This window comes from Polypterus senegalus, chromosome 12, assembly GCF_016835505.1.
Source record: "Polypterus senegalus isolate Bchr_013 chromosome 12, ASM1683550v1, whole genome shotgun sequence".
NCBI lineage: Eukaryota > Metazoa > Chordata > Cladistia > Polypteriformes > Polypteridae > Polypterus > Polypterus senegalus.
Genome location: NC_053165.1, coordinates 9,546,479 through 9,558,929, shown reverse-complemented (window position 1 = coordinate 9,558,929; position 12,451 = coordinate 9,546,479). Strand labels below are relative to the sequence as shown.

Genomic DNA, 12,451 nt, shown 5'->3' with positions numbered 1-12,451 from the left:
CCCCCCATATTGTTGCACAGACAACTATTACTTCCAAGGACATCCATGAAATTTCCCATTCGGAAAGTTAATTTCCCATCTGTTCCAAAATATGTGAATGCACCTTTAAACAAACGGTTGCCTCATAACAATTGTACATTGATCAGTTATGCAAAGATTATATGAGATAGAAAACAGTGTCATGAAATGATTCAACATGCACTGTATATTATGCCCTAAGAAATGTTTATACACAAAAAAACTACACAAAATAATGTTTAAATTCTAACAGCAGGTAAAATTAACGATTCTCAAAATGTTGGTGATATTTTACACTTACTCATATATACTTACATACATAAGGTGGAAGAAAATATTTGTATTGTATTTATGTGGAAATATGTCTCTATTCAGGGTTTGCATTCTGCTCTATTAACTTTAAATCACAAGCAAAATATATTTTGTTTAACAATAAGTAATGAACTAGGTTTCATGTATGTTAAACAATTTCATAATACAGCACATTATTTTCTTTAACTTTAAACCAAATATGAATATTTATAATTTATATTAGATATTGTATTTATAAGTACTTATTAAGTATATCATACCCATAAAATATTTCCAAAGACCGTAGTCAATAGTATTATGCAAAGGTGATGTGACTTGAGTCCTGTTTTTGGTAATGGAGTTTAAAGATAGGCTGTTACTGATAAGACAATTCTCTGTAAGCAATACAGCTGATAATATGCTTGCTAACTAAGGGTCACCAAAAAGTCACCAGACATGACCTAACTCTTGTTTGGTATAAAGTAAGCCATTTGGGATTGATTTAAGCAGAGGTTTGGAGCAATTTTCAAGCTATATAGAATGTACATTGTGTTCATTTGGTATTTAAGACTAATGTTACAGATCAGGAGTGGCAAAATATGTATTTATCTATCTCTCCATACATACATATATATATATATATGTGTGTGTGTGTGTGTGTGTGTGTGTGTGTTCTGAAGTAATACTTTTACCTCATCAATATTTTGGAAAACGCAGTTCAGCAAACCAATTCAATTGAAACCCCATCTACTTAAAGCCTGTTTTTCCAGCTAACTGCTCAGATGCTGCTGTAGCTTCCCGTTACTTTTATTGCAGTTTTATTTTCTGTTTCTTCAACACAAAGTACTTCCAGCATTCTCTAATCTGTCAATGTAAAACTTCTATAACTAGAAATTCCATAATCATCATCTATTTTGCTGAACCTGTAAGCTAGGGAACTGATATTTCCCATTTTGAAAACATGCTTCCTGTTGCTTGAATATTTGATGAAAGCTCTTCAGGATATTATCCGAACGGAGACTCACTGTCACCTCTATTAACTTTAAGTGCCTCTTAAGTTGTGTCTACATTCTATAATTTTTTTGCTTTTGCAAAGATTCACTTGGTCTTTGCCTGCTCTCAACATAACAAAATGAGCAGAAGTACGAGTATATGCATGGTTTATTTTGCCTTTGTCCTTTGCAAGTTTAGTTTTGGTGTTTTCATATTAGTACCTAGCTACATGACCATGAGAAATGTTCTTATGTCAGACCACTTTAAAAGACGAGAATGTGTTTCCAGCCTACTAGCCATACACATCTTTGCTGCCACTTGTTGTTCAGGGCAAAATGCAATAAACATTGCTCTTCAGTATTGCAGACTTCTAGAAATGTTAATGATCTTTCTCTCTGAAGTTTAAAGACAGGTGTGTGTGACAGCGAGCATAATATATATAGATTTTTTTTTTTTTTTTTACTTACGACAGCAGGAAATGACATTTTCCTTTCAACATTTACCTTTCCTAGCACACACATAAATTCACATTTGGGACAACTGCTTGCATATTTTCAAGCATACTGATGTGACATACCATTCAGTTGATTAGAAGTGTGATAGGGAACTTGGTTATTATCTTTTCATGCATAAATTCAATGGAATGTGTTTATGTAACACCATCTACTGACATTCAGAGGAACTACAAAGTGCCTAAAGCCAAATCATAATTCTGAAGTTGCAAAAAATTCAAATGTTACAATTGTAGGTATTATTTTACATACCTAAGCCCTTAAAACAGATGCACTTTTTTTAGCTACTATAACTTCAGAAATTTTGTTTCTTCTTCAAATGATCCTTATTTTTCATAATGACTTCCATCTGCAACATATGAACTCTACACAATGTTGCAAATAAATTAATGGAAGAGCAGCACCAATATTGTAGGAATACTGAGAGAACAGCTAGACCTGGACAAGTATACAAATACCAAAAATAAAGTGGTAAGTTTCTGCTAATAGCACATAAACTTCATAATAAAAGCACCGAAGTGTAAATATAAGGATATACAGCATGGGCAGTGTGAAGTGTGTAACACAAACTAAAATATAAAGTGAGTAATGGCGGAGCACCACATAAGAAAATCATCCAGAGACACACTCTAAGCCGTTTCAAAATCATCACCAGAGCCTTGAAGCAGTAAAAATGATACAGGTAAACAACCCATCCTACTCTATAAAACATACTTTTAATTACTCGAAGTACAGTATAATAATCTGAAATGCATACACAAGAATGTGATGACAAGTACATAACTAAAACTTTTGTCACTTTCAATATGTATAATTGTGCAGTATTCACTGTAACTTTAAATCAGTTTCCTAAAACCTCTTTCAAATGAATTATGTCCAGTTATTTTAAACAGTATGCCTATATTAAATGTTTAATTGATTACACAAATGACAGTTTTTTCTGACATTTGTGTACATATATATGACGTGCATTTAGATATAAAGTTAAAACAAGAATTATTTTCTATACCACCTGCAAAGGTCATCCACCTGAAGCTAAGTATGTTTGGGCCTGGCCAGCACTTTGGATAAGAGACCACATAGGTAAAGTTTGGGTTGCTGCTGGAAGGGGTGTCGATGAAGCCAGTGGGAGGTAGTTACCCTGTAGTCTTGTCTGTGGATCCCAGTGGCCAGCAGGGGGCACTTATCCTGCAGTCTGTATTGTATGTGGCTCCCAGTACACCAGTTCAGTGATGGCAGCACTGTGCTATGAAAAAAAAAAATGGTGCCATCCTTTGGATAAGATGTAAAACTGAGGTCCTGATTCTCTGTGGTCATAAGAAATTCCTGGGCATCCTCTGAAAACAGTAGGGTATTTCCCAATGTCCTGACTAAACTGTATACCAAGGGGCCTGGTCATTCTGACCCCTAATTATCCCGCATCCCTTATTGGCTGACTGCCTATCTCACCCCTTCACCATCTAACAGTTAATGTGAGGTGAGAGTACTGGTGCAAAAATGGGGGCCGCTGCATCATCCAAATGGATGCTGCACATTGATGGTGGATGAAGTAGCTCCCCTTTATGTAAAGTGCTTTGGGCAAAGTAAACTAAGTGCTGTATAAATGTAATTAATTAATGATCTTTATTAATGTGTATACTTTCTTTACTAGACTTTTCAGATTAATAGAATTTTTGTAAGCACTAAAAAAAACATGAACTATGATAAATACATCCACCACATCCTCGTGATGACTGTTGTATACTGCCAGTTCGCACAAATGCATGCACAGTAACTCGTGTCTTTAAAAGTGATGTCATTTTCTAACATGCTTGAATCCAGATCAGGGATGCATGGAGTGCTGGAGCTTATCCCAGCTAGCACAGGGAACAAGGCAGGAACAAACCCTGGACAGGGTGCCAGTACATCGCAGCTTTTGAAGTAATATTTCTTTTAAAGAAACAGTTATATTCTATACTAATTAAAACTCAATGCGAAATGCCGCAGTAATCCATTTAATATGCATTTTGTATTGCCAAAGAAAAATTAAACATTAAAATTTACAGTTGGATCCAAAAGAATGCTTTCGATAGAAGCAAATTTTGGAATAATTTAAAAAATAATATACTCAGGCACTCATACAATTAACATACTGGTAAAAAAAAAAAAAAAAAAAAAAGGACCAGCGAGTGCTACTAGGTGTGATGGCGACTTAATGATAAAACATATTCTGGCTTTATCTTTATTTAAAAAAATCTCAAATAACTATGACAATGCCATAATCATTATTCTACTAAGAATTAATTCCGCATACAGGAGCAATTTTTTATTCTTCTACATCACAAAACATTACCTTCCCACTGAATGAATTTTTTACAAATTAATTAACGTCTCAAAAATTAATGAATACCAATGGCAAAAATATTTGATTTTCTATCAATTATTTTGTTAAACTACAAAAAATAAATAAATAAAGTTTTAACCTAGACTAAAGATGCACACACCAGCAAGAATGAATTAACAGCCTTTTTTGATGTAATTTGAGTATGGAGGATTCTAGAACACAGATTAATCTTCAAAAAAGCATCTCAGCCAGCTAGCGTAGCCATGCCAGAATCCAAATGTTTTTATCAACACTCACAGTAACCTACCATATTTAGTCATGATACAAGAACGTGACCCTCCCCCAGAACAAATCCGAAAACTGTGCCAGTATAACTCAGGACTAAAGATAGAGATTTAGCTCATTTTAATTTAAGTTAGTACAGTTTAGTCAGTAAAACAAAAACTGCAATTATGTAACACATGAAATAACAAGTTTCACGCTATGTAGCTGATGTATGGCTAAACCACAAGTATGATTGGTTATGTTACAATCTATTGTTTGAATAAACAATTAAAATCAGCCAAGATTTAAATTACCTTTTAACAGAGAAACTTTAATTGGTGGCTCGGTCAGCTCATGTTCATCCATTTGACCATCTACAGAGAGAGACAGAGAGAGAGAAAGAAATGTCTAGAAAATAACAGCACACTGCCAGGGTCCAAATGAAGCATTACAAAGTTTTATATTAGTCAAAAAGCAACTAGTCTCATTCAAGCATAACTGTAAGAACTTAATTTATAAGGAAATGTATAAAAACAAACCAAAGATGAATTAACACTAGCCACAATTAAAGTACAAATCTGACAGTTACGATCAGAGAACAGAGAGTATGAGGAACAGTGCTCTAAAGATATGTATACTGTTACCAAGATTTCATTTAACTATTTCATACAAAACAAAATCAAAACACAAACACTTACCTGTAGTGTCATCACTGCTTTTCTCCTTGCTGGGGCTAAGTGTATCAGACATATCTGATTCCTTTGCTTCAACTTGATTTTCTAGAGTGGAAAAAAAAAACAAAACACAAAAGGCACCAGATATGAAGGCAAAAATACTTTTAACTGGAGTTTTGATTTCCAAGCTTAAAAATCTTTTCAAAGATGTGAGTAACTTACAGCTACTTTTTAAAAGTGAGCATGCGAGCAGAGCACAGCTGTAGTCTCTGCTAATGAGCTCACCCTAACAGCAATCCTCCTTCCCTCACTAATTGTTTTGCCTGGCTACGAGGTCACACTCCTATTCACCACATATGGTCACACATCCGATAGGAGCATCCAATGAGGAGCACAGCTGCAGGCTAAATCAGTCCAGTGCTTTGTTCAGTAAAATAACTTTTTTTTTTTTCATTTCTATGTAAACTGCTTGCCACCAAAGTATTTTTAGAAACAGATTTAACTCAAATACAATCTAACCTTGAGAAAAATACAGATATTACTATACGGTTTTACTCACTGCTTAGATTACCCACCCAAATAGCTACAGTAATTATAAATGATTTTCATCCATCACTACAATCATTTATTGAAACAAAAAAAATAATAATCAAGAATCATGTATAGCTTGAACTACTTATTACGTTATTTAAATGGTGAAACGATTACTCTTAAATAAAATGAACAAAAATGTTATTTGCCTTAATATGGAAAACAGAGATCAAAGAGAACAAAGATCTGTAAAATGATGAAGAGGTCTGTGACCTGCCTATAACTCATGCATGGAGCATGTAAACGTTTTCATTATGTAATGAAAAAGCCCAGTTTTTACCTTGCCAAATTTTCTGTATGAGATAGATGGATTTTTCTAATTGTGTATCTATATATTATCTTTCTATTCATAGTACTTCATACTTCTGAGATCTCCACATCACATGTGGTCTATTTGACAATTTCACCTAGAATTAAATAAGCTTTAACAACCTACACTAGCTCCACGTAGTGGCATGTATTAAGTTCAATACCTTGATAGTCTCCTATAAAGTAGTCAAATGGGTCAGCACCTCCTCATGTACTGCATATGAAGACACTTGTGAGGTTCTATGCTCCTCCTCACCAACTCAGGTCTTGATGCCTCTTCTGCATAGCATCAAATCTCAATCCAAACTTTTCTTCATGTGTAGCTTCAGGCTATTGGAACAAGCTGCCCACCTTCATTTGAAATTCAGATTCCCTCAACGTGTTTAAGGAGCATTTGATCCATGAATTTCTAGCTTTCAATGGCTTTGATAGATTCTTGTAGCTAAGGAAGTGTCACCTGCTTGTATTTTGCTCCGAGCTTTTCAAGGAAGTGATCAATTTTTTTAACCTGGTTCTCTAATACTTGTTCCTAAACCGTTCACAAGATTTATGTTTATTTGATTATGCTGAAGTCTTCTCTAAGTTGCTTTAGACAAAGCGTCTGCTAAGCAAATATACATAAATGTAATGAATACTTTTTAATAATAATAAAGTGCTGGACTTTGAGAACCCTGGTTCCTCACATAAAGTAACAGATAGTACAGTATAGATTTTCTCAAACGTACTGGTGAAGGTGATAAAAGGATATCAATATGCAGCACTTTATTTTTTTTTACCGATAATCTCTGCATTCCCAGATCAAAATACGTTTCAGACTTGAAAAACACTTTAAACACATAAATAAAGTAGTGATAGCTTAAAGTTAACAAGGTACAGTGGAGCATAGCATCTTTGCTACATATGGCAGTGTGAAAGCCAACTCCAGGGGAAAAGAAGAATGGGTAAATTCTTCCAAAGTTCTGAAGCTGAACAGCAGAAACATTTATAGAGCTGGAACAGGAGGAACGGTCTGATCCACTTCCAAAAGTAGTGCATCAGAGGGATGAAACAGGTTAGATCTGTAACATGTAGTTAAAAAATGGTATTTAAAAATATACAGACAGTAGAATAAAATGAAGTGGATACAAAGTTTTGTGTATTGGAAGAATGTTGAAAAGGTTATATCATCAGATATCACTGAGGGGATTGTGCCAAAGGCTTAGATCATTGCCTAATTCAGGTCATCAAGTATCACATTTCCTGAGTCACGACAAGGCTTGTGACATACTGTACTACAAAAAGAAAATAGGTAAAATCTTGCATCTGGGTCTCTTTTCATGATAGAGTTTATAGTTTCACTGGCATGACCCAGTGAAGAACAGAAGTCTGGAAACAATTGAACTTGCTTTCCATTAAAGAAAAACTTTAGGGCTTTCTTGGCATCTCTGACAACTGTCTTATCAGTCTTCATGTCTGATAAACCATACTATCAATAGCTTTGAGCAAGAATTACTATACAGAGTATATATCCCGAGACACTTTCCAATGTGCAAGAAGAAATCACATAAATTGGGAAAACATTAGGAAAAATAACTGGCCATAGTTTTGGTAGAACCTATATGGCACTCCCTCCTTTTCAATTTTCATAAATGCCTGCAAGATGGAGACTATGTCTGTGAGTTCTGTTTTCAGATTCTAAAATTTGAATCTGAACTTTGTTCACACAATTGGGTTCTCATAACAAGTGGAATATTTTAAAATATCTTGCAATGGTGTTGAGACAAAATTAGATAACCTAAAAACTTTAATGACATACTCAAGAGAATTTTACATAATTGTACATCAGTCTCTTATGTAAGTGAAAGGCAAATTTTCATAGAAGCCAGATTCAATTCCCTATAATGTAACAGAAATATCTGAAGCAAATGTACATGGGACAGATTAAATAAGACAGATATCCATAAAAAATCCAATCACATATTTTACTAAAGAAAGGATGAGAAGAACTGCAGCTCTGAAAAACAAAACATCTTAGATCAAGCATACATTTTTTTTATTGTATTCATATTTTATTCCTATATACTGTATAACTACTAAATAAAATAAAATTTGAAAAGGTAAACAAACCTTTTAAGAGCTTGGTTTCTTCCATTACTCTTAGCAGATGCTCATCATCTATAAGCTTTGCTGTTGAAAGAAACTAATATTATCACTTTTCAAACACTTTAATGGAGAAATATTAAGTCACAGAGTTACCTCTTTCATCATACAGATCAGAAATCAGATGTCAGTGTGACTAAGCACTAGAACATGCTAAACTTAAATAATTACAGTTATGTTTGACGATAGTCAAAAAATAATAGATATCAGTCAAGATAGGATTTGTTTTAAATACAAAAGACCACATTACTTGCAACAGAAACTGTAAAAACTGAACATTGGAGAATCAATTTATTTGAGATGCAAATTTCTTTAAACAGAAACTAGGGAAGAACATGTAAAGCATAATATAATGCAACTGAATAAAACTTAAAAAGTATCTCTTTGATCACTTTTATAATAGTTTTCTCATCTGCTATCATGAAAAAGAAAAGTTACCTTTTAACTTATCAGGGGTCCGTAGAAAATTTTCATCTGTATTTTGATTGCTGTCTAGCCGAGCATCAATAACACCTGCCAATAAAAATAAAATAAAATGCAGGCAACCAAATGCAAAAAAAAATAAATTAGAATTTATTAAACACTGTAGCGGCCTTTTTTAATAATTTGTGTTTTTTAAAAAGCAGAATAATAGTGCATTGTCTCACAAATTTTTCATAATTTAACATTTCCCAGTCAACCCTTCCAAAAGGGTTTGTAAATGACAAATTACGAAGTAAAGAAGTGAAAGGTGCAAAACTTGAAAAGATTTTTTAGCAAAGGATGCAATACATTTTAGAATATCTGGGTTAATCCAAAGATCATTATATTTCCAAATGCCAGCAGTATAATACATCCCAAAGTCATTGTGAAGCACAAGGTTGGCACAGAGTTCTTCCAATTTGGCAAAATTAACGAGCAGTTTATGAAATATAACTACATTAGAACATCCATCATCAATAATAACTCTGTCATAAAGATAGCTACAAAACCTGTGATAAGGAGATGGGAGGTAAGAAGAATTCCAAAGGCATATTTAAATTTGATGTCTACAAGAATCTGAGACAAGTGTGAATCCAAAGCATGTTTCCAAGGGACACCGGTCTCCAGTGGCATATTATGCATGTAGAATCTAAGTAGATTTTTGAGAGTTGCGCACAAAGCATAGTTTAAGATGGAACTGATCAAGTAGAAATGTTAAAGCCAAAGCACTGTCGATGTGCTGTAGGTAAGCGGTTCTTAACATGTGGGACGAGAGCAGTTTCCAACTGTTACAAAAGGAAAGTTCCAGGTAACCAGCAAGGAGGATTAATAGTAATACATTCATAGAGGATTATGTTGTATATGCTTACTAATTTGACATCAACTTATTTGGTCAACCATTGTTTTTAAGATTGCTGATCAATGCAAAATAGTTCATGTTGTGGAATAATGGTAAATTTTACCAAATACTAAATTATAAAATAAAAATATCTAACCTTTCATTTTAATGTTCATTGATTTGATTGACTAATCAACAGTGGAAAGTTATCATTTAGGACTAGTTATTGTTTAAAAGTGAAATTCTCAAAAAACTACCCATAATACTTTGTTTAAAATCTCCAAATACAATATAGTAGGATAAAAAACACATTGAATCTTGCATAATACTTTTGAATAGTATAGATCTGCAAAAACACAAATGACTACTACTGCAATATCAGACAAAGCAATATTAAATTGATTAGAGTAACTACAACTGAAACATCAATTCATGTACAGAAAAAAAAATGAAAAAATAAAATGTTCGAGATAATAAATATTTTGTCCCTTCTTAATGTAATTAAATCATAAGCAGTACGCATCTAGGATTAAAATAAAAAACATGCAGCAGTTTTCTAAACCCATGTTGCCACAGAAGGTAAAGCTTACTCCAATAGTGTTGGGCACTGAATAGAAGCCAGCCCACCAAGAAAATAAATCCTCACTCACTCAAACTGGGCAAATTTAGAGTATCCAATTAGACAAATGCGTGCCTTCGGAATGGAATGGAGGCTGAATGACCCAGAGAAAATCCACATTAACTCAAAAAAAATCATTCAAAGAGCACATTAGCAGGAATTGACAGGGACATGATTAAGATTCAAGGTGGCATTTTTAAGCAGTGTGTGTGTTCCTGGTAAACACATTTCCCAAGAAAAAAAAAAAAGATTTACGTTACCTTCGAAACCAGCATTCTTATTGTTATGAGTGGAGTCTACTTGCTCTTTTATTTGCCTTACAGCTGTTAACAAAAAATAACAACATGAATAACTTGGCAGCTTCATACTGCAAAAAATTTACACACATTGAAAACTCTTGCTAAGTGAAAACATATCTAACATGAAAATATATAATGCAGAAGAATGGCTAGAGACATTATGGATTATAATAAAGTAATCTGAAAAATAAAGAAGTAAAAAGTGAGCTGAATAAAGTAATACTTTAAACTGTTTTAGACAAGTCGGTGGTGTACATTGATGCATACCCCAAGAGGTGCCATGCTGCTCCACACACTGCAGGTGACAACTCAGGGTCACAAATCATGCATACACTTTGTTTTTCTTATTGTCAAGGCCACAAATAACATTGTGACTCTGCCAAGTGTTTCTCAAGGCAGAAACACAGCATCCACAAATAAATTATTGAAATCTCTCTAACATAAATAAAAGGACTTAAGGTTACTGAACTAGAGAGTATAGGATTATAAAAATACAATTAAAAATATAGTGGCTAAGAAAAATAAAACAAAGAAAATGTATGTAACACTTTGAATTGGTAGCCACTCAAAAATAATCCAAAAAAACTAACAAATTACCATCATATAATCAAAGTTAGATAACGAGAACATTAAAATACAGATCACATAATTAGGCATTTCATTTGACACAATACAGGAATGGTAACTAACAGCACTAGAACCAGATGAATAAGATATATTAAGAGACACTAACCACTAATCATTCTGGATTGAAAAAGCCAAGACTGCTTGGTCCAGGAAACACAAACACAGTATATTCATTCGCATCTGGTTTAACTATAAAAAAAACAGTTTCTACTTTCACTTGAATTTATTAGAACTAATCCAAGGCCTCATGAAAAAAGTGTTCAATTTTAGACAAAAAAAAAATAGTTAGATTAGCAAACATCTACCTGGTTAATGTTCTTAGCTGAGGTTACAAAAAGCCAAGGATAAAAAAGCAAAACAAAGTACTTGAGGACTGTTATTTGTAAAGAGAAAAAAAGCCTAATTAACAGTGCAAGTGCCAAGAATACATCAGAGCTCGCATTCACATAGTTAGCTGCTGTGCAGAACAAAGACGATACAACATGCATGCCAGATGAGAGGTGAAGACTCTCAGATGAAGAAGAAGAAAAAAATAACTGGCAAATGCACTATGTTTCATCAAAGGAATGCAGCCTAGGAGACATAAATATAAACCTAAGATTCAGCATTTCAAAAATCACAGAAGCAACTATGACAGCAATTACAAGTACGGAGGACAGTATAGGCCAACCCAGCAGAACTTTTCCTACTGCAGTCAGGACTTCCTTTGTTGTTATTTTGGAAACTCACTAATGGTGTTATTTAGCAGACGAGAGCAACAAGTCACAGGCTGCATTTTAATTTCACTAAGCACAAGTCTCATATATAAGAAATTTTAACTTGACATTCTTTAATTTTATAGTGAATCAATTTACAAAAGGTATTTTTTAAAACAAATCTCTTGGTACATGGATATAAACATTGCTGATTAAAAATATCCTTTGAAACCAATCAGTAAAATTTAGTATCTCTCTGAAAATGGGGGTAGCTGCATAACATTTTATCTGAGTCAAAGTTGATTGTAAGTTGCACTTGCACAAAAACCTGATATTCACCCACCATGAGCAAGCATAATGAGGTCTTATAGGTTTATAAGTTATGTACAGTGTTTAAAAAATAAAAAAAAATAAAAAAAAAAATCAACTCAGTCATTTGATTCAGTTTGTCACAAGCGTGTAAAGATATGCATTCTGGATTCTGCTTTTTCCTTCATTTCTACAGTTGCACTCGAACATATGAATCACCATATAACTCAAGGAATTCTGTGAAGACAGCTTTTCTATATGGATGCCACTACTGCCTCAAAGTCAAGTCTAAACCAATGGTACATAAGAGGGTCTTGTCCCTTTAATAGTATACAAATCTAGATATTGGATACTGAAGCTAATGAACCATCCATCCATCCATTATCCAACCAGCTATTTCCTAACACAGGGTCACGGGGGTGTGCTGGAGCCAACCCCAGCCAGCACAGGGCGCAAGGCAGGAACAACCCCCTGGGCAGGGCACCAGT

At 33.8% G+C, this 12,451-nt stretch overlaps 1 protein-coding gene across 9 annotated transcripts in view; it reads right to left on the bottom strand.

Annotated features, from left to right (window-relative positions):
- The window catches only part of slmapa (sarcolemma associated protein a), a 132,971-nt gene that overhangs the window by 23,016 nt on the left and 97,504 nt on the right, over window positions 1-12,451 (bottom strand). For 8 of the 9 annotated variants that reach the window (XM_039770804.1, XM_039770805.1, XM_039770803.1 and 5 more), the window contains 5 exons: window positions 10,294-10,356; window positions 8,553-8,627; window positions 8,082-8,141; window positions 5,100-5,180; window positions 4,716-4,775 (listed from right to left, as the gene is read on the bottom strand). In XM_039770804.1, coding sequence (XP_039626738.1) covers window positions 4,716-4,775; window positions 5,100-5,180; window positions 8,082-8,141; window positions 8,553-8,627; window positions 10,294-10,356 — 339 coding nt within the window. Of the gene's footprint in view, window positions 1-4,715; window positions 4,776-5,099; window positions 5,181-5,297; window positions 5,406-8,081; window positions 8,142-8,552; window positions 8,628-10,293; window positions 10,357-12,451 lie in introns of those variants that run through there. The other variant, XM_039770809.1, reaches the window with a different exon arrangement.